The sequence below is a fragment of the Microcaecilia unicolor genome, chromosome 9 (assembly GCF_901765095.1).
Source record: "Microcaecilia unicolor chromosome 9, aMicUni1.1, whole genome shotgun sequence".
NCBI classification, from domain to species: domain Eukaryota; kingdom Metazoa; phylum Chordata; class Amphibia; order Gymnophiona; family Siphonopidae; genus Microcaecilia; species Microcaecilia unicolor.
In genome coordinates, this window is record NC_044039.1 from 86,745,605 (window position 1) to 86,773,161 (window position 27,557).

General features: G+C 44.7%; 1 protein-coding gene across 2 annotated transcripts in view; it reads right to left on the reverse strand.

Annotated features, from left to right (window-relative positions):
* ARNTL2 (aryl hydrocarbon receptor nuclear translocator like 2) overlaps window positions 1–27,557 on the reverse strand; it is a 190,119-nt gene that overhangs the window by 60,947 nt on the left and 101,615 nt on the right. For both annotated transcript variants that reach the window (XM_030214205.1, XM_030214207.1), the window contains exons 4-7: window positions 21,783–21,862; window positions 20,177–20,269; window positions 18,930–19,047; window positions 476–610 (exon numbers count right to left, since the gene is read on the reverse strand). In XM_030214205.1, coding sequence (XP_030070065.1) covers window positions 476–610; window positions 18,930–19,047; window positions 20,177–20,269; window positions 21,783–21,862 — 426 coding nt within the window. The remainder of the gene's footprint in view (window positions 1–475; window positions 611–18,929; window positions 19,048–20,176; window positions 20,270–21,782; window positions 21,863–27,557) is intronic.

Consider the following 27,557-nt stretch of genomic DNA (forward strand, 5'->3'; position numbering starts at 1 on the left):
GGTCAGGGGCATAGCCAAACTTGACATTTTTGGGGTGTCCCAGAGTTAAAATTGGCTCCTCCTTCTATAAAATTTTTATTGTTTCTAACAGTACTTGATCTATTGTTACTGAAACAAAATTTAACTGCAACTTCTATAAATACAGCATGTCAGAGAACCACTTGTGTTGAGGGTAAAAATACTGAGTTACAGATGATGAGGCATTAACTGAACTCTTATGTTTCTGCCTTTACATCAGAAGCAAAAGGTTATTTTTAAATTGAAGTCTAGAGTTAACATATACATGCATGATCATTTATGTTTCATTTTACATTAAACACAGCTTTACGTATTTAAATCAACACATCATTTTATTCTAAATCATTTTTCCTAATATATTAGTTTTTAGGACAGTCATGAATTCCTTTGTAAGAGGCCACGAAAATTTTGGGTAGGATTACCATAAAAAATAGATTTTATACTCAATTATAGATACCTTTCTTCTTTGAGCTTGGATTTTCTTCTTTTACAGAGATTCTATTATACTTCATACGGCAGAAAAAGGATCTTCTAGCACCAGCATGCAATCGAATTGATCCAGTCTGAAATTCGGGGAGTACTTGCAAACCAGCTTTGAAGAGATTTTTCAAAGATAAGGTCAGTTCTTAACATCTGAACTAACACTTGTATTTATGTCATTGCCAGTGTATACATTCACATTTTCAACCATCCAAGAACTGCTGAACAGCACAAAAATGATTACTGAACATAAGTTAAAAAAAAAAAAAGTTAAATTTATTGAACTGGAGGCACAAGTGTTGAAGCACTAAGGAGGGACGCTATCAACATGGGCTATTAAGTCGGGCCATTTTACCATGCTATTTTAGCACAGGGTCTCATTGCATAAAATGGAAACCTATGCTAAAATAGCTAAAACATGGCAAAATAATCCACCTTAATGGTAACCCACATTGATAACTCACCCGACCCCCCCCCCCAAAAAAAAAAAAAAATTAGGTTTTGTTTTCTGGCCCCAAATCTAAGTCAAATCAGTCCTAAATGTAATTGCTCATTCATTATAAAAGCCACCATTATTTATTTATCTAATGCTTGCTCTACCACTATTTGAAATTAACATGGTGGTTTACAATTTGATAAAACATTGGAAGTACATTAGAAATACCAGCAATTTTTTACTGAGAAAATATTTTATTTAGCTTCAAAGAGCTACTAAGATTTATTAAAAAAAAAATCAAACACAGTAGGTTGTTTTTAAAACTGCTACAAGTATAGTTTATATCAAAAAAGTAAAATTTTACACTAGCTCTTTACAATAGTTATCAGACACAGGCCCTTTCAACTACAAATTTACTATCTCATCTCTGCTTACTGACCTATACTGATATATGCAGACAACCTAAGACCTAGATGAGTCTGTACTTATTTAAAGCCAATGTAACTGTATTGTTTCTTCACTGACCTGATGAAGAAGTCAAAAGCTCTTCACAGATACACCAAGTTAGTCCAATTTAAATGTATCGTTTATAATTTAACTCTTTTTCAACAAAATTTAGTAAATGTTGAAATCATGTGACAAGTGAAATGTAACAATTTAAAAATATAAAAGAAAAAAAAACATAACAAAATAGAAAACGACAATGAAGCTTTATTTCTCTTCTTACTAGTTGTTCTTCGAGGGTAGGCAGCCTTTTCGATTTTCCTCTGCCACAATAAAACTGCAAGTCCAAGAGGCATATTTTCAAAGCACTTAGCCTTCCAAAGTTCCATAGAAACCTATGGAACTTTGGAAGGCTAAGTGCTTTGAAAATATGCCTCCAAGCAGACATGCTAAACAAATACTTCTGTTCTGTGTTCACGGAGGAAAATCCTGGAGAAGGACTGTGGTCAAGGGTATATATGGGAACAGAGTAGTAATTGCAGCACTCATGGAAGAATGAGTGCTTAATAACAATTTGAGAAACTGAAAGCAGACAAAGTTATAGGGCTGGATAGAATACATCAACAAAATTCAAAAACCACCGTGAAAAAATTGTGCAACTTCAAAATGCCTCTAAACCAATGCTGGTAAAAGCGTCATATAAATGATGGAAAGAAAAGCCCCAGACCCTAGCCCGGAACCTTAAACGTTCTCACATCTTTAAGGCTCCAGGCTAGGATTTGAGGCTTTACCTTCCATCATTTATACGAAGACTGTAATAGCATTGGTTTAGAGGCATTTTGAAGTTGCATGATTGATTTTTTTTCACAGTGGTTTTTGAGTTGTGTTGGAGCATATTGTGAAGCCACATTTCAATTTTTGGTTTTCTGTATGGGATACCTCCCAGAATATTGAGGGAACTCAGAAAAATCCTGGTGGGACCTCTTAAGGATTAACAGATCCTTGGAAATGGAAGAAGTTCAGAAGAGAGGAAGGTAAGTAGTGGAGTGCCTCTGGGATCAGTACTGGGACCAATTCTAATTAATATATTTGTATGCTAAGTGTTAGAAAAAAAGGTTTGTATTTTTCCAGATTAAATAGAGATTTCCAACACAGTGGACACCACAAAGGAAGAAGAAAATACGAAAAGAGATCTACAAAAATTTGAAGAATGGTCTAAGGACCGGCAGTTAAACTTTAATGCAAAGAAGTGCAAAGTGAAATCCAAAGGAAATGTACATAATAGGGGGCAAGAGACACACTTCAGTAGCGAGACCTTAGGGCAAAACACGGATGCTAGTCTGCAAAGAGGTATAACCAGCAAAAGAAAGGTTGGGTTAATACTTCTGTATAGTTGTTGGTAAGCCCCTACTTGGATCAACATGTTCAGTTTTGGAAGCCATATCTAACTAAGGACATAAGATTTGAAGCAATTCAGAGAAAAGCAACAAAAACGGTATTGGCTTTGCACCAAAAGATGTAAGAAAAGCAGTACTTTTTTTGTAGAAAAAAAGGTGCCGGTACTCATTATGGGCGGGGTCATCACATATGGCTCCACCCCTATGATAGCCACACCCACATTAGCCACATCCCTTATATCAGCCATGACGCATATAAACAGACCATATAACGGCAGTGTTCTAAATCAGTCACTTACTGGGAAAATTAATATATCACCCTTCAATTTCAACAATCCCAGGTCTTATTCTTCCAACCTCCTTTCTTCACACATTACAGTTTTTCAATGAATCTTCAAAACTTTTAAATTCTTGCCTCAGTAGTGCAAAATTGCCCAAACTTAATTTTATGGCAATTCTAAACTGCACTAAGATCTTCATCAGCTTCTATTGTTTATATATCATCATAAGACACTTATCTTAAATACATTAGGACTGGGGGCTCAGATGTGTCAGACAGCGAATGATACATACCTGTAGCAGGTGTTCTCCGAGGACAGCAGGCTGATTGTTCTCACGACTGGGGTTGACGTCCATGGCAGCCCCCACCAACCGGAAGAAAACTTCTCGGGGGCGGTCCCGCACACAGGGCACGCCCACCGCGCATGCGCGGCCGTTCCCGCTCAGTTGAATGACAAGCAAAAAATTATGAAACACAACTCCAAAGGGGAGGAGGGAGGGTAGGTGAGAACAATCAGGCTGCTGTCCTCGGAGAACACCTGCTACAGGTACGTATCATTCGCTTTCTCCGAGGACAAGCAGGCTGCTTGTTCTCACGACTGGGGTATCCCTAGCTCTCAGGCTCACTCAAAACAAGAACCCAGGTCAATTTAACCTCGCAACGGCGAGGGTACAACAGAAAATTGACCTACGAAGAACAACTAACTGAGAGTGCAGCCTGACCAGAATAAATTCGGGTCCTGGAGGGTGGAGTTGGATTTACACCACAAACAGATTCTGCAGCACCGACTGCCCGAACCGACTGTCGCATCGGGTATCCTGCTGGAGGCAGTAATGTGATGTGAATGTGTGGACAGATGACCACGTTGCAGCCTTGCAAATCTCTTCAATAGTGGCTGACTTCAAGTGAGCCACCGACGCTGCCATGGCTCTGACACTATGAGCCGTGACATGACCCTCTAGAGTCAGCCCAGCCTGGGCATAAGTGAAGGAAATGCAATCTGCTAGCCAATTGGAGATGGTGCGTTTCCCGACAGCGACCCCCTTCCTATTGGGGTCGAAAGAAACAAACAATTGGGCGGACTGTCTGTGGGGCTGTGTCCGCTCCAAGTAGAAGGCCAATGCTCTCTTGCAGTCCAATGTGTGCAACTGACGTTCAGCAGGGCGGGTATGCGGTCTGGGAAAGAATGTTGGCAAGACAATTGACTGGTTAAGATGGAACTCCGACACCACCTTCGGCAGGAACTTTGGGTGAGTGCGGAGCACTACTCTGTTGTGATGAAATTTAGTATACGGAGCATGAGCTACCAGGGCTTGAAGCTCACTGACCCTACGAGCTGAAGTAACTGCCACCAAGAAAATGACCTTCCAGGTCAAGTACTTCAGATGGCAGGAATTCAGTGGCTCAAAAGGAGGTTTCATCAGCTGGGTGAGGACAACGTTGAGATCCCATGACACTGAAGGAGGCTTGACAGGGGGCTTTGACAAAAGCAAGCCTCTCATGAATCGAACGACTAAAGGCTCTCCAGAGATGGCTTTACCCTCTACACGATAATGGTAAGCACTAATCGCACTAAGGTGATTCCTTACTGAGTTGGTCTTGAGGCCAGACTCTGATAAGTGCAGAAGGTATTCAAGCAGGTTCTCTGCAGGACAAGAACGAGGTTCTAGGGCCTTGCTCTCACACCAAACGACAAACCTCCTCCACTTGAAAAAGTAACTCTTTTTAGTGGAATCCTTCCTAGAGGCAAGCAAGACACGGGAGACACCCTCAGACAAACCCAACGAAGCGAAATCTACGCCCTCAACATCCAGGCCGTGAGAGCCAGAGACTGGAGGTTGGGGTGCAGAAGCGCTCCGTCGTTCTGCGAAATGAGGGTCGGAAAACACTCCAATCTCCACGGTTCTTCGGAGGACAACTCCAGAAGTAGAGGGAACCAAATCTGATGGGGCCAAAAAGGCGCTATCAGAATCATGGTGCCGTGGTCTTGCTTGAGCTTCAGTAAGGTCTTCCCCACCAAAGGTATGGGAGGATAAGCATACAGGAGGCCTGTCCCCCAATGGAGGAGAAAGGCATCCGACGCTAGTCTGCTGTGGGCCTGTAGTCTGGAACAGAACAGAGGCAGCTTGTGGTTGGTCTGAGAGGCGAAAAGGTCCACCGAGGGAGTGCCCCACTCTCGGAAGATCTTGCGTACCACTCTGGAATGGAGCGACCACTCGTGCGGTTGCATGACTCTGCTCAGTCTGTCGGCCAGACTGTTGTTTACGCCTGCCAGGTATGTGGCTTGGAGAAGCATGCCGAACTGGCAGGCCCAGCGCCACATCCCGACGGCTTCCTGACACAGGGGGCGAGATCCGGTGCCCCCCTGCTTGTTGATGTAATACATTGCAACCTGATTGTCTGTCCGAATTTGGATAATTTGACAGGACAGCCGATCTCTGGAAGCCTTCAGTGCGTTCCAGACCGCTTGGAGCTCCAGGAGGTTGATCTGAAGATCCTTTTCCTGGAGGGACCACAGTCCCTGGGTGTGGAGCCCATCGACATGAGCCCCCCAGCCCAGGAGAGACGCATCCGTCGTTAGCACTTTCGTGGGCTGTGGAATTTGGAATGGGCGCCCCAAGGTCAAATTGGTCCGAATGGTCCACCAGCGCAGTGAATTGCGGCAGCTGGTGGAGAGGCGGATGACATCTTCTAGATTCCCGGTGGCTTGATACCACTGGGAAGCTAGGGTCCATTGAGCAGATCTCATGTGAAGACGAGCCATGGGAGTCACATGAACTGTAGAGGCCATATGACCCAGAAGTCTCAACATCTGCCGAGCTGTGATCTGCTGAGACGCTCTGGTCTGGGAAGCCAGGGACAGGAGGTTGTTGGCCCTCGCTTCTGGAAGGAAGGCCTGAGCAGAGCTCCTATGAATTCCAGAGATTGGACAGGCTGGAGATGGGACTTTGGGTAATTTATCACAAACCCCAGCAGCTCCAGGATAAGCGAATAGTGCACTGCATGGACCGGAGAGCTCCCGCCTCCGAGGTGTTCTTGACCAGCCAATCGTCGAGATATGGGAACACGTGCACTCCCAGCTTGCGTAGATACGCCGCCACCACCACGAGGCACGTCGTAAACACCCGTGGGGCAGAGGCGAGCCCAAAGGGCAGCACACAATACTGAAAGTGCCGTGTGCCCAGGCGGAATCTGAGATACTGTCTGTGAGCTGGCAGTATCGGGATGTGAGTGTATGCATCCTTTAAATCCAGGGAACATAGCCAATCGTTTTTCTGAATCATTGGCAGAAGGGTGCCCAAGGAAAGCATCCTGAACTTTTCTTTGACCAGGAATTTGTTCAGGCCTCTCAGGTCTAGGATGGGACGCATCCCCCCTGTCTTCTTTTCCACAAGGAAGTACCTGGAATAGAATCCCTGCCCTTCCTGCCCGGGTGGTACGGGCTCGACCGCATTGGCGCTGAGAAGGGCGGAGAGTTCCTCTGCAAGTACCTGCTTGTGATGGGAGCTGAAGGACTGAGCTCCCGGAGGACAATTTGGTGGAAGGGAGGCCAAATTCAGGGCGTATCCACACCGCACTATTTGGAGAACCCACTGGTCGGAGGTTATAAGAGGCCACCTTTGGTGAAAAAATTTTAACCTCCCTCCGATCGGCAGATCATCCGGTACGGACACTTTGAGGGCGGCTATGTTCCCATGGATCCAGTCAAAAACCCGTCCCCGGTTTTTGCTGTGGAGGCCTTCGGGCCGGCTGGGTGTACCTACGCTTGGTATAGGCGTAGGGTGCAGCCTGCCGGGCCCGGGAAAAACGTCCACCTGCTGAGGTGGATGCTGAAGGCACCCGGTGGGAGAGCTTGTCGAGGGCGGTTTCCCGCTGATGCAGTTGGTCCACCAGCTGCTCGACCTTCTCGCCAAAAATATTATCCCCCCGGCAAGGGACGTCGGCCAGTCTCTGCTGGGTGCGGTTGTCCAGGTCAGAGGCATGCAGCCATGAGAGCCTGCGCATCACTATCCCTTGGGCCGCAGCACGAGAAGCCACGTCACAGGTGTCATATATACCCCTGGACAGGAACTTTCTGCACGCCTTCAGCTGCCTGACCACCTCCTGAAAAGGCCTGGACTGCTCCGGCGGGAGCTTGTCAACCAGGTCCGCCAGTTGCTTCACATTATTCCGCATGTGTATGCTCGTGTAGAGCTGGTAAGACTGGATGCGGGTCACGAGCATGGAAGATTGGTAGGGCTTCCTCCCAAACGAGTCCAGAATGCGAGACTCCCGCCCCGGGGGCGCCGAGGCGGTATCCCTCGAACTCCGTGCCCTCTTGAGAGCAGAGTCCACCACCGCCGAGTCATGAGGCAATTGGGGCCGCATTAACTCTGGGTCCGAGTGGATTCTGTATTGGGACTCTGCTTTCTTGGGGATGGTGGGATTAGATAGTGGTCTCAACCAGTTCCAAAGCAGTGTCTCTTAGAGGACATTGTGCAACGGCACCGTGGAGGACTCTCTAGGTGGTGATGGATAGTCGAGGACCTCGAGCATCTCAGCCCTCGGCTCATCCACAGAGACCACGGGAAAGGGAATGCAAATAGACATATCCCTGACGAAGGAGGCAAAGGAGAGGCTCTCAGGTGGCGAGAGCTTTCTCTCTGGTGAAGGAGTGGGGTCGGAGGGAAGGCCCACAGACTCCTCTGAGGAGAAATATCTGGGGTCCTCCTCCTCCCCCCACGAGGCCTCTTCCTCGGTGTCAGACATGAGCTCGTGCAGCTCAGTCCTCAACCGGGCCCGGCTCGACGTCGAGGCACCGAGGCCTCGGTGGCGTCGTCGAGCGGTGGACTCCCGCGCTGGCGGGGATGAAGCTCCCTCCATCGACGTGGACTCCACCTGCGTGGCGGTCGAGACCGGCGCTGCAAGCGGCGTCGGCTTTGAACGCCACGGCACCGGGCTAGAGCACGCCAGCGCCACAGTCAACGGCGCCGAGGGCGCAAGCACCCCTGGCGCCGGCACAGTCTGGCGCATCAGCCCTTCCAGAATCCCCGGAAGGATGGCTCGGAGGCACTCGTCCAGGCCCGCTGTCGGGAAAGGCGAGGGGGCCGGTAGAGGCGTCGGTGCCGGAAGCTGTTCGGGTCCAGGAGACTGCACCGAAGTGCTGGAACCCTGACATGGCGGTAGCTCTACTACAGAGGGGGACCTCTCCTCTCAACGTTGCTGCTTCCTCGGCGTCGACTCATCCCCGGCGCCGGGAGCCAGATGCGTCGTGGGCGACCGATGACGGTGCTTCTTCACCTTTTTGCGGTGCCCGTCATCGGCGCTTGGTGGAACTGAGGAGGAGGAGGTCGATCCCCCTCGGCCTCGAGGGATCGGGTCCGACGGCCCTGGGTAGAGGGAGTGACCGGGGCCGATTGCCCACGCGGCCTCTCACCCCTGCCTTCACCGGGGGACCGGGGGACCAGCGGGCCGACGGGACCTGTGCTCCTGGGGTCGATGCCATCGGTGCCGATTTCGTGGACATCGATACCGGTACCAAAGAACCGGCCGTCGATACCGATGCCGTCGAAGTCGACGTCGAGGGGCCGGCGCAAGTTCCAAAAAGACGGTCCCGAAGAACTTGCCTCGCTACCTGTGTCCGTTTCCGGAGACCGAGACACAAAGTACACGTCTTGGTATCGTGCTCCGGCCCGAGGCACTGGAGGCACCAAGCGTGAGTGTCGGTCTGCGAGATATGCCGGCCGCACCAACCACACTTTTTAAATCCACTCGGGACCTTCGAGGACATCGACGGAAAAATCGCGTCGGTGAAGTCAAAGTCGTCGATGGTGGCGGTAAAATTCACACCTCAAAAATAAATCGACCGCGCAGCCACAAGGCCGCAACGCGACGCCCCCGCTAAGAGACGAGGGAAAACAAAGTTCAGCGTTTTTTTTTTTTTAACTAAATAGAAAAAAACGGAGAACAACGAAAAGAAAAAAAGAGAAAATTTGCGGCGAAAGCGCGATCCGGTTTCCGGGGCTGACAGAGAGAGAGACGAACACTGCTCTCTCAAGCGCGGAAAAGAAAAGACTGAGCGGGAACGGTCGCGCACGGGCGGGAAGACGGCCGCGCATGTGCGGTGGGGCGTGCCCTGCGTGCGGGACCGCCCGCGAAGTTTTCTTCCGGTTGGTGGGGGCTGCCGTGGACGTCAACCCCAGTCGTGAGAACAAGCAGCCTGCTTGTACTCGGAGAAATGCATGTTTCGCCTCCCGGCTGTATCAAGGACCTCCCCCTTACGCCGATCTAGCGCCAGCTTGACCCATTTATCAAAGGAACAATTCCTATCAAAACTGTAATGTGTGAAGAAAGGAGGTTGGAAGAATAAGACCTGGGAGGGGGTTGGTGACCACTGGGGGAGTAAAGGGAGGTCATCCCCGATTCCCTCCGGTGGTCATCTGGTCAGTTCAGGCACCTTTTCGAGGCTTGGTCGTGAAAACAAAGGGACCAAGTAAAGTCGGCCAAATGCTCGTCAGCGACGCCCTTCTTTTTTCCATTATCGGCCAAGGATGTCCATCTCTTAACCACGCCCCGTCCCGCCTTTGGTACACTGCCAACACACCCCCTTGAACTTTGGTCGTCCCTGCGATGGAAAGCAGTTAAGGACACCCAAAACTGGCTTTCGATTATGCCGATTTGGGCGCCCTTAGGAGAAGGACGCCCATCTCCCGATTTGTGTCGGAAGATGGGCGCCTTCTCCTTCGAAAATAAGCAGGTAAATGAGCAGAAAGGCTAGTAGAGATTAATGGTATGGATGAGCAAACCAGATAATGATGGCAGATAAAGGCCTATCTGTTTCTATGTTTATGCTTCTTGAAATCAGTGCTCAAGAACTGACGGATTTGTTAAATCAAGACAGATAGTTCATGTCTTCTCAGCTGTTTCCTTTTAAAGCTTTTTAAAAACTCAATCTATTGGTACTTTATCTGGCTCTGAAATACAGTATCAATAAATAGGACCTCTTTGCTCCTGTTGGAGAGACTGATGGGGATTTCCAGAAAAACATCAAAATCAGAATTGAGACGATTAGCTCACTACATCAAAAGGAAAAAAAAAAGATCCATCTTGGAGCCATTTTTGAACAGAAAAAATGTCTGGGTTTCCCTTTTGAAAATGGCTCTAAGATGGATGTTTTTACCCAGAAGACATCTATAAAGAAGAGCCATTTTCCAAAGTGACACGTCCAAATTATAAACCCCAAAAAGCAAGGCACAAGACCATCTGTCTGGCATCATTTTGAGAGAAATGGCCACTCAGATGTCCCTGTAGATCAGAGAGGCAGCCTAGCGGTCAGTGGTGCAGTGGACTTTAAATAATGGCATCCAGGTTCAATTTCCACCATAATTCCTTTATTTTGTTTTGTGAGCCTTCCAGGAACACAGTAAAATCTACCGTACACCATTAAAATAGACTTCCGCCCTGCAGGTGTCTCCTATATTTAGGTACAAATGTACTAGGTAGCGTGGGATTTGAACCTGAATCCTCTAATTCACAGTCTACTGCACTGACCACTAGGCTACTCCTTGGAGCTGCTTGTTGCTCTGTTGGGAATGCCTATAATACCTGATGCTGTCATAGTAAAACAAACTTAGACCTGATTGAAACTGGTCTAATTAAAAATGTACTTCTTTTGTGCCCTGGGCATTTCTTCCTGTTCCATTATTGTTGAAAGATGTCCTAATTACGGGCTTGCCCTAGTACTGCCCAAGACACACCTCCAACACTCTCCCCCCCCCCCCCCCCCCAAACACGATTTGGACAAAATCTGTGAAAGTCCCAATTCTGCTTTTTTGAAAATCACGATTTAAGCATTTTTGGCAATGGACTTTTTTGGGGCATTTTGAGATGTCTATCTGCTTTGAAAGTGAGCTCCAGAGCAGTCAAATGGTATTGACAGCTTGTTTAATTCCACTTGCCTACGGCATGATTGTCCAGTTTGGATAATCCATGGTTCCAATTATGTCAAATTATAAATCTATTCCTAAATACAGAAGTGATGCTCTGCATATTCTTTATCATGCCCATGTGACCTCTTGCCTAGACTACTGTAATGTGATCTACGCCAGCTTGCCTCAGACTACCATTAAAAGATTAAAATCACTACAAAATACAGCAGCTCATTTCCTATGTAGGGCTAGGTGGTGTGATTACATTACCTCCCTTTTTCTTCACCTACATTGGCTCCCTATTCTGTTTAGAATACAGTTCCAAATCCTGACCTAACTTTTAAGGCACTCCAGACTATTTATCCAATTTAATTATAATTTATGTCCTTTCTCAAATCCTATGCTCTTTAAATGATTGACTAATCCTTCCATCTCCATTACGGGCGCACAGGGAGTCAATAAGATAAAGCACATTTTTTCCCTAGCACCGTTTCTCTGGAACAATTTTTCTCTGGGATTGTGCTCAGCAACTCATAAATAATTTAAAACCAGTGTAAAAACACATATGTTTGCAGTAGCATTTAACTCTCCTTAATGCTGATGAATCAACACAATGATTTTGAGTGTGTTTTTACCTTGTAAGATTGGGCTACACTTTTGTGAGACTGAATGTCAAAAAAGGTTGCATAATCCTTTTCCTCTCCTTTGGAATTGGTTTTAGCTTATGATTGTACATCACTTAGGCTTGGTTAGTCCAAAATGTGGCGACTCATAAAAAAATGATAAATAAGCATAAACATATAGTGATTCTATATCCACTGTGACCAGAAGAGCACCAGGTAGTAACTGGTTGCTGTTTTTTTATTTGTTCAGAAAATCTGTGGTGTCTTGTATGAAGCAGTTTGTCTTGTGCACTAAGGGTTTAACAATCCATCTGTAAGTCCAGATATTTTCTCTTTAAACGTGCCGATACCAGATATAGTTAGTCTGTCAGGATTTCTAGGTTTATGAATTTAAGGTAGCATTTACAATGTGTCCGCAAAAGAATGGTTTGCTATGAGTTTCTTTAGATGCAACTGTGCTTGCTTTGGAAGAGTCTTTTTGAGATTTTTCAACTGCATTGTATAATCCTGTGTGGGTTTCCCAGTCAGTTTCCTTTAGTATGCATTGACACAGCTGTCTGTACCCTTCTTCTATGTATTTTTGTGTGTCCATAATCATTAAAAAGCCTCATTTGTCTGCAGGTTTGATGACAATATTGTGGTTATTGTGCATGCTTTTTATGGCAGCTTGTTCTATTGGAGAAAGATGTACAGAATTTTATTTTGTTTGCTGGAGGGTTGCAATTTAACCTTATGTCTCAAACTCTACGTATTTGTCTAATTTATTGTTTGTTCATCGCCTTTTGTTTAAACTTGTATTCAGGACCTACAAAGACAATGATGTCAGCCAAAAGCGGGATGAAGAAATCAGTTTTAGTGAAGCAACTTAGAAGACCAGATACGGGTTGTGTTTCAGCAAACTTGCCTGCATCAGGGATTGTTCTTAAGCAGTGTCCTGGAAGGTAGCAATATGCTCAAATACATCCAATCCCAAATACTATATCATCTTATTTTCTTTTTTTATTGTTCTATTTCTACTTATTACCTTTAAAAGTGAACTAACACAGCTACCATACCATCTTACTTAACTAAAGAGTAGGAATTCTGCAGCCCCCCCCCCCCCCTCCCCACACCCTGATATTCAGTCACAGCACTCAACATTGGATTTAAACACCAGTGCCATGGATTTTTTTTTTTTTTTAAATACCTGGATACCAACTAGTGCTGAATATCTAGGTATATGGCTGCTGGCCATCATCTGGTTATCAGTGATACTCAAACTGGTACCAAGATAAAGTTAGGACAGCTTTTAGCCACTTACTTGGTTAGCAGGCTGAATATCACTGTTAACTAAGTCAGTGCTTCTCAACCCAGTCCTCAGGATATACCCAGTCAGTCAGGTTTTCAAAATATCCACAACACACATGCATGAGATAGACCTGCAAACCAAGGAGGCAGTGCATGAAGATCTCTTTCGCATATTCATAGTGGATATCCTGAAAATCCAACTGGCTGGGTGTGCTCTCAGGACTGGATTGAGAACCACTCAACTAGGTCACTAGAAATTCCACCCCAACTCCACCCCAGAACTACTCAGTCTGTGCTAGGGCAGTCAACAATTCAGCAGCATTATCTGGATAATGGCACTGAAAATGTAGGTATGGTACTAGTGAACAGTACTTATCTGGGTAAGAGCTGCTCCTACCCAGATAAGAACCAATAAATAATTGGGTTTATAGTGAAGCAGGGGCAAAATGGGAACTCATGCATATTATTTTACAAAGAATATGCACATGCATCAATTTTTTACATGGATAGCAGAGCAGGTGTTAACTGTGTGGAAGATTTCAGGTAGAGTACAGTATAAATGGTACTTAGTGCCCTATTACATAAGTACATAAGCACTGCCATACTGGGACAGACCAAAGGTCCATCAAGACCAGCATCCTGTTTCCAACAGTGGCCAATCCAGGTCACAAATAACTGCAAGATCCCAAAAAAGTACAAATCATTTTATGCTGTTATCCCAGAAATAAGCAGTAGAGTTTCCCAAGTCCATTTTAATAATAATCTATGGACTTTTCCTTTAGGAAGCTGTCCAAACCTTTTTTTTAAACCCCGCTAAGAACCACCTTTACCACATTCTCTGGCAACAAATTCTAGAGTTCAATTACACGTTGAGTGAAGAAACATTTTCTCCGATTTGTTTTAAATTTACTACTTTGTAGCTTCATTGAATGCCCCCTAGTCCTAGTATTTTTGGAAAGAGTAAACAGACGCTTCACGTCTACCCTTTCCACTCCACTCATTATTTTATAGACCTCTATCATATCTCCCCTCAGCCGTCTTTTCTCCAAGACCTTTCATGAGAACATATTCTAAGACTAAACGTAAGCAAATACTATTAAACTGCAAACGTCTTTGGGGAAAAAATATGAGGAGGACAAGAGTTGGGAACTCCCGTCATATCTTATTTGTTGTTTTTGGACCAACTCATCTTGTACATACTTCAGTTTCTATTTGAACTAGAACATGCTTCAATACCGCAAATTACAATTTACAAAAGTGAAGGCTTAAAAATGAGGTGCCATGGGGCCTCATTTAGAGCAAACAGGGATTTTATGCAACAGTTAAGACCCACCTTTCTCTTCCTATAACCCATCCATCACAGCAAATTTCTTTAGTAGAGAACAAATTGTGGCTTCCTGTAAACCCAGCACACATACATTCTTATTATAACCATAGATACTGTTATTAGAAATTGGCTCAAGTTTCTGCAAAGCATCAGACTTTGAAGAACAGAAACCAGGTTTGGCAATCAAACCACAACCTCTGCATTAGCAATGCAGAGTGCTGAAACACCTGTCAACTGTTTAATATTTTAAGAGACAAGGAACAGAGAGAGGAGTCAAAGTAAAATACTACCCAGCTTCTCTTCCTTTATCTATTTTGAATACTACCGTGTTTCCCCGAAAATAAGACACTGTCTTATATTAATTTTTGCTCCCCAAGACCCGCTAGGTCTTATTTTCAGGGGAGGCCTTATTTTTCGGGGAAACATCGGGTCGCCCCCCCCACCCGAGATCGCAGGCTCCCCCCCCTCGATCGCCGGCTCCCCCCGCCCTCAGTTGCTCCCGGAACTAACCTCTTAAACGCTTCCTTTCACCATTCATCTTCGCACTTGCAGCAAGCAGCAGGGTAGGCCACTCCTTCCTTCCGTGTCCCGCCCTCGCCTGACGTAACGTAACGTCAGGCGAGGGTGGGACACGGAAGGAAGGAGTGGCCTGCCCTGCTGCTTGCTGCAAGTGCGAAGATGAATGGTGAAAGGAAGCGTTTAAGAGGTTAGTTCCGGGAGCGATCAAGGGGGGGGGAGCCGGCGATCTCGGGTGGGGGGGGCGACCTCAGGTGGGGGGGGGGGGGCGACCCGATGTTTCCCCGAAAAATAAGGCCTCCCCTGCTAGGTCTTATTTTCGGGGGGAGGCCTTATATTTTCAAATTGCAGCAAGACCTCTACTAGGTCTTATTTTCGGAGGATGTCCTATTTTCGGGGAAACACGGTATTACAAGATTGACCCTATCTCCCAAAAGGTGTTTTAAATTTAAAACCTGCTGCCATGAGAAGAAAAAAAAAATCTGACAATATAAAATCAGAGAGCTCTGTTCTATATGGTGACAAACCACACTTAAGAGGAGCAACTAGTGGATGCAGTGAACTTCCCTCCCCTCCTTTCCTAACCCTGTGGGGTTAAAACAGAGAAAAGACCTCCTACCCAAAGCCCCAGCCCTTTGGAGAGTTGAAATTGAGGTCAGCTTTGCCTGGCTTGCCCACCCTTTGCACCCTCCTTCAAGAGCCTGACCAGGAGTCCGGAGAGAGATGGGGGCAGCAGCAATCCTTAGTTGCTACAGCACATAAGCACATAAGCACTGACACGCTGGGAAAAGACCAAAGGTCCATCAAGCCCAGCACTCTGCCTCTGACAGCGGCCAATCCAGGCCCCAAGAACCTGGCAAAAAACCCAAAATTTAATAACGATCAATGGACTTTTCCTTCAGAAATCTGTCCAGACCCCCTTTAAACTCAGCAAGGCCAGCTGCCTATACTAAAATGGCAACAGTTGACCCCAATCTCACAGCATTACCACTAGGGCTGTATCACATATTAGCATTTGGCCAAACAGTGACAAACTCAAATACAAATAATCCAGGGCTCAACTGTGCTAAATCCTACTGAAATAAACACGATCTCCGATTCACATTGCTTCTTTTATTATTTTGTTATGTTTAAGCTCAAGGGGAAACTGTATTTAATATATAAAGGATTTGAAAACATTTGGACAGTAAATAAAACTGTGTAGAAAAGAAATTGTGTAGATACTTTTGTAGGGAGTTACTGATATTAGTAACAAGATTGATAATAAACTCATTGTATAGGGAAAATTTATATTCATTATGAATATCTTGAAAAACAGACCGGCTTGGTGTGTCCTGAGGACTGGGTTGAGAACCCCTGGAATAAGGGCTGTTATTTGGAAATGTGACCACTAGTGGTAATTAGAGCTGTACCGAATAGCACATATTACTATTTGGCCAAATACGAATAATGAAAAATATTATTCGGCTGAATACGAATACCAAATACACCTGGCACACATATGCTGATGATGCTTTAAAATCACGCTGGGTGTATGCACAGCGCATGATCTGGCGTTCGATGGTGGAATGCCATAGCTCCAGACACCTGTGGGAGGCCTGCTCTGTTTACCTTCTCAAATCCAAGCTAACACTCGTGGTTAGACGCCAGATAAGAGAAATCCAAGAAGTTGCTCTTAGTGACGCTACAGCACAACTACAAGCTGAACCATAAGAAGACGAAAAAATGTATCACATTATACGGTGAAAGATCACAAAAGTGACCCTTTGGATGGCAAAAAGACTCCTGATGCAGGCCAAATAGGCTGAAACACAGCTGTGTCGAGTCTTGCTCACCGACCATTTTATTGTATTTCATTTTAACTTCATTTTTTATTAAATTGTTTTGTTGGATTTTTAATTGAAGCGTCGTCTATTTTATACAATTTTTGGTCATCTTCGCTGTTTTTTGTTTTCTGTATACGGTTTTGCGAAGACTAGTTCCCTCTGTTTTTTGCATTATACAACCAGTAAAGCATTTTGAATTCATAAAAAGGTAAAAAAATAATTAGAGATTTTATGAGGGATAGGTTTTTGAAAATATTGAGTTTCTTCCATGCTGTTCTATGCTTTCTTTAGTTAAACCCGATGACGCCTTTGTGAAACGCATCGACTGTGCCAGGTCTGAGGCCAGCTCTACTTGCTGAAAAGATTCAACAGGGTGAAGGAGTGTCGATATCATGTGGAAAATTTATTATACTACTCGATTACCGAATGCACTTTGGATTGTGAGACAGACAAACATGGTATAAGCCATCTGATAACCAAACAAGTTTTGGAGTTCACTGGATTTGCAGTTATCACCAGCAGGATATGTTCAAGCCATTGTTGAAAGGGGGATTACTGTAAGAGATTTATAAGAATTGAAAATTATGGCATGAAGCTACAACAATCAACTTAAATTATGTTGTAATCTAATGAATGTATTATATAAGTATGCTTATATTGTCACCTAGGGAAAGAGTGAGAGTATTTTAATTAGGAGATATGTATGGTTGTGAGAATGTATATGAATGCTTGTAGTTTCTTCACAAGGGGAAACTGGATTTAATATATAAAGGAGCTGGAAAAAAATTTTGGACAGTAAATAAAATTGTGTAGAAAAGAAATTGTGTAGTTACTTTTGTAGGGCGTTAATGAACATAAATTTATTTATTTATTTGTATCCCACATTTTCCCACCCATTAGCAGGCTCAATGTGGCTTACATAATACCGTAAAGGCGGGCGCCAGGTCCGGTAGATGTTAAATACAGGATAAAATAAGGGTCAGGTAAGGGAAGGGTAAACAAGTACAATAAGGGTCAAGGAAATAAGGAATATATAATGTCCAATACGATGTAAGGTTTTGATGCATTGCAGAGTTGAGGCATTTAAGTTGGGTCAGTAAATGAGATAAGTTTGCATGCAGTGCTTCCATTGTATGCAAGTCTATCCTCATGCATATTCATTGTGGGTATCTTGAAAACCTGACAGGCTGGGTGTGCCCCAAGGAGTGGGTTGAGAACCCCTGCCTTATTTAGAAGAGTGTGTGAGTGAGAGTGAGTGTGAGTGTTTGTTCTGAGTGTCGCTTCGCATCAGAAAAGTGGACAACTGGACAGGCTCATAAAATACATATCCATGAGTGATATTTCACCGAGGGATAGGACAAAAGGAGGGGCAAGAAGTAGGATAAGTAGTATAGAGGAAGGAGGGGCAGGGGATAAGGCAAAAAGTGGGGCAGTGAGACTGAACAGGAAGACCTTCAGCTCCTAAACTAACTGGGCGTGAACACTTGTTGAAATAGCCAGATTTTCACAGCTATCATAAAGTTTTTGAAAGATAGTTCTGAACATACAAGAAGTGGGAGAGAATTTCCATAGATGGGGCTGTGAAAAAAAAAAGCGTGGTGACAAGTGAATTCAAGATGAGCAAATTTGGGATTAGGACGCACCAGTCAATGATCATTAATAAAGCGGAAGAGGCATAGGGGGGAAAACTATGTCTGTGCGCTTTAAAAGTGAGAGTATAAAGTTTGAAAATCATGCATCACAACTGATTTCCCTTATCTTACATAGGGTAAAGAGGTGTTTGCACAAAAATTTACAAAATCTTTCAGGAAATATTTAAATTCCTGCTTTTGTACTTCCAGTTAAAACAAATCAAGAAAAAAGGTTGTGGGACAATGTTTACTGTATATGAAGTATTAAGGTATACACAGAAAAGAACCAGGAGAAGAAAAATATTCTGCAAAAAGCAGAGACCGCTAGGGGGGATAATGTCACTACAGCCACACTTTGGTTATAATTTTATGCTGACTCGACACTGCCGTGTTTCAGCAAATGCCTCCGTCAGGGGTCCATAGCCTCTCCTATAATCAGTTGATCCAACAAATACTGCTACACTATTAAGAATGGCATGGAGGCAGAAAATCTTCACAAACTCACTCCTTCATGGTCTGCTTGAACAGAGTAAAAGCTCAGTTTTTACTCTCTATTCAGTCACACAACCATTCATAACATACAGCAAACACCAAGTTTGCAACATGATAAATAAGGACTAGATATGCACACTGGAAGTTGTAGGTCTTGATAAATGCCAAATTCTTTCTCCCCACACAAATATAGAAAATAGGAATAATTTTACAAGACAATACATTGATAAAACATTCATCATTTAAAAGTTCTGAAAGTACTTACTTTTAGCATCAATTAACTTTTCTCGAGAAGAAACATCTGAGGAGGAAAGTTGCTCCTTTACTTTTGCCATGTCTTTTGGATGCAAGTAATCAAATAAATTCTGACCTATCAGATCATGCTGAAGAAAAATAAAATACATCAGTTTAATGCAGTGCAATGAAATCTGAAGAATCACACATTCTGCCATAAGCCTTAAACATGTATTTATATTATTAAGCATTCCGAATGCAAACAATTTACTAAAAATTGACACCAAATTAATAAAATGCTGAATGTATCATCATTAATGGCATTTGTATTTTGATAGGGTCCTATTTACTAAAGGGTCCATTTATTAAGTGGTGGAAAGCACTAATGCGTGCTTTCTGCGCGCCAAAATGCACTACCGTGGGGTACATTCAGACATCCTGTGGTAGTTCTGGCATCTGCGCACGCTAGGAATGTGTTGGGGGGGCAGAGAGTAGACATGCCCAGTGTTAATTGGTTAGTGCAGCTACATTGCTGCATGCCAACCAATTAGCGCATCGTTAGCGTGTAAGCCCGTTCCATCTCCTAAGTAGGTATCAGTAAGTGTTCATATTCTAATTGGGAAATTAACACCTGGTCATTTATAAGAAAAATGGAAATGCTGCCATTGTACAGTGGCCTCACTGCGCAAGGAAACCCACACGCTAGTCATAGCGCAGGCCACCTTTTAGTGCAGCTTAGTAAAAGGGCCCCTAAGTTATTTAGCTAGGCATAGGCTCTTTCAATGCTATTTCTGAAATTATCACTATTATGTGCTTTGGGAAAAAAACTGCACTGCACATTTTTTTTTAAAGATGATCAAGGCAGCCTAAATAAATTGCTGAAAAGCATTTCAATTTCATATCTCAGACTGAAAACATTTTCTTTAAAAAAGGATTCTTTTTAGCAAAGTGTAGTGATATGTTTTCATTAAACTTACAGCCGTTCTTTTTTGATTTAGCATTTTTTAAATATTGGCCATACTTACAAAATCATTTTGCATATTAGTAAACAAAACAGATCTCTGAAAGGATAAAAACTAGGCCACCTTCCCAAAGAATTTTTTTCTGCGTTAGTGCGGTGGCCGCTTAAACCTAAATTCAGACACAAAGTTTTAAAAAAAGAAAAGAAAAATCCACCCACCAACCACAAACAAATTCAGGTCAGAAATCCAGAGGAGCTACTGAGCACATAGAATTCCAGTTCATTGTCAAAATATATACACAGATATTTCACCCCACCTGGCTGTAATTTAGTATTTTAGAGACCGATTCAGAGACAAACAGAATTTTTCCTGCATCACATCCAACCACAAACAGGAACCCATCCGCAGCCTGTAAATAAAAATACAGTTCTTATAAATTAATTTGGCTGAACAGCAAATATCAAGATTCCAACCAAACTATTTGGTTTCTAGATAAATAATTTTTTTTAAGAATTCTAAGCTATAGGGAATGTTCAATTTAATTTTAGTTTCATAACTCCCTAGAAATGTCTGCTTTCAAAATATTTTCTTTAATACACATATGATTTGAAGAAACTCCAACTTCCTCTCCCTTTACAAACCATGACAATCATACATAAGAACTGTCTGATTATATTTTGCCTTGACCTCTGACTTGGAAAAGGTGAGCAGTTAAATCTGAAATCTAAATCCAGTCATCCAAGGTCTCTAGGTAGTTAAAGTAAACTTCACTCAAACCCTCTCCTGAAGCGTCCCAATTTGTTCAAACCCCAACAGCCCCATCAAGCAGGAAAACCATTTTAAGTCAGAAATATTTGCAGCAGAAAACTATTTGTTAATAGCCCTTAGGGGCTTGAAGTGTGTCATGGAAAACTAACCCCCATTTACTAAGCCGTGCAGCAAATGAATGGGCTGTGTCAGCATTACAGCGCAGCTTAGTAAACGGGGGGGGGGGGGGGGGGGGTAAGAAAAGAAACATCAGGGAAGAATTAGCATTGGGTTCACAGTCAAGTGTGATTACACTTACATTTTTATTGTTTTTCAAAAATAAAGACTAGAACAGTAATCAAGAAACATTAGAAGCAAAACAAAATATTAAGGGCCCTGTTTACTAAGACGTATAGGCACGTTAGTGTCTTTAACGCACGTTAAACATGTACACGCATTAACCATGTAGGCGCCTACAATATCCCTATAGGTGCCTATGTGGTTAACGCACACACTAATTGTAAGCGTGTTAAAGGGCCCTAAGGCAATTCACCCTATTTAAGTAGCCCTCATCACAGAGAAAGAAATACAGTAAGAAAAAAAAATTACACTCATCAATCTGGAACTTAACCTATAATATTCAACCCCCCCCCCCCCCCAAAATGGCAAGTTGTATTTAAATAAATAAACCAAAGAAAACAGAGGATAAACGAGGGCAACCAGGACATTTTAAAAGTATGCCTTCACAGCAGCTTTGTTTCTGCTTGTACAGAGTAGAGCTGTATTTAGCAATCAAATCCTTTGATCTTGAAAGTATAAGCAAAGAAAATGGAATCTATATACAGTATGTATACCACATACTAAAATACTTACAATAATTACTATATAGTGTATACAGACATAAAGCATTGTCATTATAAAAGGTCTATGATACAGGCTTACAGTCCACTGGCTCTCTAATCCATAAGAATGCCCAATTGTAACACGCTTTTCTTGGATTATGGACCACCAGATAACCAATGTCTTAACAGATCTTTTTCAGAAGCAGCCTGATAGCGCAGCAATAAAGCAAAAATGATTTTTAGAAAACCCCAAGACCTTTTCCATTCACACCAAAACAAAGTTAAACCATTTTTTAATATATAGTTCTTAATCCATTCTCTCTCTTTACTGACCCTAAGGATTAAGTGTCTGAGCTCATCATCCTGTATAAATGAAGGCTTATAACCATCTTCTTCATAAGAATAGCGGCTACCTGCAAGCAAAATTAGAAGTTAACATGAGAAAAGACCTTCACATTACAAAAGATTAAAACAATAAAAACACCTGTTAAATATAAAATAAGTTCCAGTTTACATACATAAAATTCAAATATATACCCTAGAAAAATACATGTACATATCCTGGGCTCATGGTACCAAAAAGGGAGGCTGAACTAATCACTAAGGCTTCAGCTGCAACTAATATTCATATATTTTGCATATATATTCATAATTTAAATACAGTCCTATTTTTTTTATTTATGTATTGAGATAAATTATCTGGCAAAGGTGGGCATATTGAAGTAAGCTTCTGTAGCAGCTTCTGTGCAGCCTTCTCGTTACAAGTGGAGGATGGAGGTACAGTAAAAATGGCCAGCTGTTTAGATGCCTAAAAGCAAATTTAATTGTACTGGGCTGCGTAGATAAAGAGCCCCAATGTTCAGACTACAAATACATGCTTCAATCACAAATGCAGGAGGGAGAAGATGTCAGGACTTAGCAGTAGCCACAGCCAGACCATGTTAAAGTTGAGGAGGCAAGCTATTATATGGGTGGGGGGAGGCACTTGTCAACCAAAGAGATGTCTCTGCTAGTTTAAAAGAAAATGCAAAAAAACAAAGAAGGAAGGAAAAAAACAGTGAAAATTCTCTAACCTAAAGCACAAAGGTCTGTCAGCAAAGCTTTAACAAAACCTACCTCTGAAATCTAAGATTATATGGCAACTAAAAGATTAAAAAGAAAAACGTATGAAAATGGATGTTTGAAATTGAGCAGGCTAAATGAAAGGGACTTAAAACTTAACTCTAAAACTGATTTTACAATGCAGAAAATAAAATATGGACTTCTGTAATGAAATCTTATCTTCCAAACACATACATACAAGAAAGTAAGCCTACTACAAAATGTCATCAAAAATTGAGCAAATATTATACATTCCCTTGACAATACAGGAATGGAAGAGATAACTCTTAACACTTAAGCCCAGAGGAGCACGTGAACCAATAGGGTAACAAAGAAACAACTTAGTTAAAGCAGCAGGCTGAGGTTTAGGAAAGCCAAGGTTCAAATCCTGCTTCTCCCACAGGTACTCCTGTGTAATGTTGACAAGTCACTTGATCCTTCTTTGCCTCAGGTACAACTCAGTGTGCAAGCTCTGTTCGGTGTGGAAGTGAAACCAAGTTACTTACCTGTTTGCATGTGTTCTCTGTGGATGGCAGGATAGCGAATGATACATACCTGTAGCAGGTGTTCTCCGAGGACAGCAGGCTGATTGTTCTCACGACTGGGTTGACGTCCACGGCAGCCCCCACCAACTGGAAGAAAACTTTGCGGGCGGTCCCGCAAGCAGGGCACGCCCACCGCGCATGCGCGGCCGTCTTCCCGCCTGTGCGCGACCGTTCCCGCTCAGTTGAATGACAAGCAAAAATTATGAAACGCAACTCCAAAGGGGAGGAGGGAGGGTAGGTGAGAACAATCAGCCTGCTGTCCTCGGAGAACACCTGCTACAGGTATGTATCATTCGCTTTCTCCAAGGACAAGCAGGCTGCTTGTTCTCACGACTGGGGTATCCCTAGCTCTCAGGCTCACTCAAAACAAGAACCCAGGTCAATTGAACCTCGCAACGGCGAGGGTACAACAGAAAATTGACCTACAAAGAACAACTAACTGAGAGTGCAGCCTGACCAGAAGAAATTCGGGTCCTGGAGGGTGGAGTTGGATTTACATCCCAAACAGATTCTGCAGCACCGACTGCCCGAACCGACTGTCGCGTTGGGTATCCTGCTGGAGGCAGTAGTGAGATGTGAATGTGTGGACCGATGAGCACGTTGCAGCCTTGCAAATCTCTTCAACAGAAGCTGACTTCAAATGAGCCACTGACGCAGCATGGCCCTGACATTATGAGCCGTGACATGGCCGTCCAGAGCAGTGGCGTTCCTAGGGGGGCTGACACCCGGGGCGGATCGCCGTTGTGCCCCCCCCTGGATGCAGTGCAGACACCCCCCCCCCCCCGGCGAAAGGACCCCCCCTCCCGGGTGCACGCCGGTCCTCCGTTGTTCCATGCTTCTTCTCTGCCCCGGAACAGGAAGTAACCTGTTCCGGGGCAGAGAAGCAGCATGGAAAAACGGAGGACAGGCGTGCACCCGGGGCGGACCGCACCTCCGCCCCCCCCCCCCCCCCCAGGAACACCACTGGTCCAGAGTCAGCCCAGCTTGGGCATAAGTAAAGGAAATGCAATCCGCTAGCCAATTAGAGATTGTGCGTTTTCCGATGGCAACTCCCCTCCTGTTGGGATCAAAAGAAACAAACAACTGGGCAGACTGTCTATAGGGCTTTGTCCGTCCACGTAAAAGGCCAATGCTCTCTTACAGTCCAAGGTGTGCAACTTGTCTTCACCAGGGCAGGTATGTGGACGGGGGAAAATGTTGGCAAGATAATTGACACCACCTTCAGCAAGAACTTAGGGTGAGTGCGGAGGACTATTCTGTTATGATGAAATTTGAGATAAGGTGCATGCACTACCAGGGCTTGGAGCTCACTGACTCTACGAGCTGAAGTAATAGCCACCGAGAAAATGACCTTCCAGGTCAAGTACTTCAGATGGCAGGAATTCAGTGGCTCAAAAGGAGCTTTCATCAGCTGGGTGAGAACGAAGTTGAGATCCCATGACACTGGTGGAGGTTTGACAGGGGGCTTTGACAAAAGCAAACCTCTCATGAAGGAAACAACTAAAGGCTGTCCAGAGATAGGCTTACCCTCTACACGTTGAGGATAAGTACTAATTACACTAAGGTGAACTTACGGAGTTGGTCGTGAGACCAGACTCTGATAAGTGTAGAAGGTATTCAAGCAGGGTCCATGTATGACAAGAAAAAGGATCTAGGGACTTGCTGTCACACCAGATGGCAAACCTCCTCCATTTGAAAGAATAACACTTTTTCGTGGAATCTTTTCTGGAAGCAAGCAAGACCCGGGAGACACCCTCAGAAAGACCCAAGGAGGCAACTTCTAAGCTCTCAACATCCAGGCTGTGAGAGCCAGAGACTGGAGATTGGGATGTAGAAGCGACCCCTCGTTCTGGGTGATGAGGGTTGGAAAACACTCCAATCTCCACGATTCTTCGGAGGACAACTCCAGAAGAAGAGGGAACCAGATCTGACGAGGCCAAAAAGGAACAATCAGGATCATAGTTCCATGGTCTTGCTTGAGTTTCAGCAAAGTCTTCCCTACTAGAGGTATGGGAGTATATGCATACAGAAGGCCTGCCCCCAATGCAGGAGAAAGGCATCTGACGCCAGTCTGTCGTGGGCCTGAAGTCTGGAACAGAACTGAGGGACTTTGTGATTGATCTGAGTGGCAAAAAGATCCACCGAGGGGGTGCCCCACGCTCGGAAGATCTTGTGGACAACACCCATGTTGAGAGACCACTCGTGAAGTTGCATGATTCTGCTCAACCTGTTGGCCAGACTGCTGTTTACGCCTGCCAGATACATGGCTTGGAGAAACATGCCGTGATGGCGCGCCCAAAGCCACATCCTGACGGCTTTCTGACACAGAGGGTGAGATCCGGTGCCCCCCTGCTTGTTGGTGTAATACATAGCAACCTGATTGTCTGTCTGAATCAGAATGATTTGGTTGGACAGCCAGTCTCTGAAAGCCTTTAGAGCGTTCCAGATCGCTCGTAATTCCAGGAGGTTGATCTGAAGACCCTTTTCCTGAAAGGATCAGACTCCTTGAGTGTAAAGTCCATCTACATGAGCTCCCCACCCCAGGAGGGATGCATCCGTTGTCAACACTTTTTGTGGCTGAGGAATTTGGAATGGACGTCCCAAGGTCAAATTGGATCGAACGGTCCACCACTGAAGGGAACTGCAAAAGTCGGTGGAGAGATGGATGACATCCTCTAGATCCCCTGTGGCCTGGCACCACTGGGAAGCTAGAGTCCATTGAGCTGATCTCATCTGTAAGCATGCCATGGGAGTTACATGAACTGTGGAAGCCATGTGTCCTAAGAGTCTCAACATCTGCCGAGCTGTGATCTGTTGAGACGCTCGAGCCATGGATATTAGAGCCAGGAGATTGTCTGCATTTGCCTGGGGAAGATAAGCTCGAGACGTCCATGTGTCCAATAAACTTCAATTTTTTAACCGGGACAAGATGGGACTTGGGATAATTGATCATGAACCCCAGTAGTTCTAGCACCAGAATAGTCAACTGCATGGACTGTAGAGCGCCTGCCTCAGAGGTGCTCTTCACCAGCCAATCGTCGTGATAAGGGAACACATGCACTCCCAGTCTGCGTAGAGATGTTGCGACAACTGCCAGGCACTTTGTGAAAATCCTGGGCGCAGACGCAAGGCCAAAGGGCAGTACACAGTACTGAAAGTGCTGAGTTCCCAACCGAAATCGAAGATACTTCCTGTGAGCTGAGAGTATCAAGACGTGGGTATAAGCATCCTTTAAGTCCAGAGAGCATAGCAGTCGTTTTCCTGAATCATGGGAAGGGTGCCGAGACAAACCATCCTGAACTTTTCTCCGACTAGGAATTTGTTCAGGGCCCTTAGGTCTAGGATGGGACGCATCCCCCCTGTTTTCTTTTGTACAAGGAAGTACCTGGAATAGAATCCCAGCCCTTCTTCCCCTGGTGGAACGGGTTCGACCGCATTGGCCTTTAGAAGGGCGGAGAGTTCCTCTGCAAGTGCCTGCTTGTGCTGGGAGCTGTAAGATGAGCTCCTGTTGGGCAATTCGGAGGTTTGGTTCCAGATTGAGGGTGTATCCTGAACGGACTATTTGAAGTACCCACCGATCGGAGGTTAAGAGAGGCCACCTTTGGTGAATAAATATCAACCTCCCTCCGACAGGCAAGTCATCTGGCACGGACACTTTTTCTGAGGCTATGCTGCACCAGAGCCAGTCAAAAGCCCGGCCCTTGCTTTTGCTGGGGAGCCGCAGGGGCCTTAGGCGCACAACGTTAACGGGAACAAGCACGCTAGGACTGAGCCTGGACAGGCTGTCGAGAAGCAGGAGTGTTCCTACGCCTATTGTAGGAATAGGGAGCACTCCTCTTCCCTCCAAAAAACCTCCTAGATAGGAGGTGGCAGCAGAAGACGCCCGGCGGGAGAGAGAATCCATAGCATCATGGTGCTTCTTGATCTGATCGACCATGTCCTCCATTTTTTCGTCAAAAAGGTTATCCCCCCGGCAAGGAACATCCGCCATTCGCTGCTGGGTCCTATGATCCAGGTCAGAGACACGCAGCCATGAGAGTCTGTGCATCACTATACCTTTGAGCAGCTACTAGGGATGCCACATCAAAAGTATCGTAAGTACCCCTGGCCAGGAATTTACGACACGCCTTCTGCTGCCTGACCACCTGGTGAAAAGGTTCGGCGATCTCCGGAGGAAGTGCTTCGACCAAACTGGAGAATTGCCTCACCGAGTTCTGCAAGTGGATGCTCGTGTAGAGCTGGTATGTTTGAATCTTGGCTGCGAGCATAGCAGCCTGATACGTGTTTCTCCCCAAAGAATCCAAGGTCCTAGACTCTCTCCCTGGGGGCGCCGAGGCACAGTCCCTAGTATTCTTGGCTCTTCTGAGAGCAGAATCCACCACCGTGGAATCGTGAGGTAGTTGAGACTTCACCATTACCGGCTCTTCATGGACTCTGTACTGGGACTCAGCTTTCTTGGGGA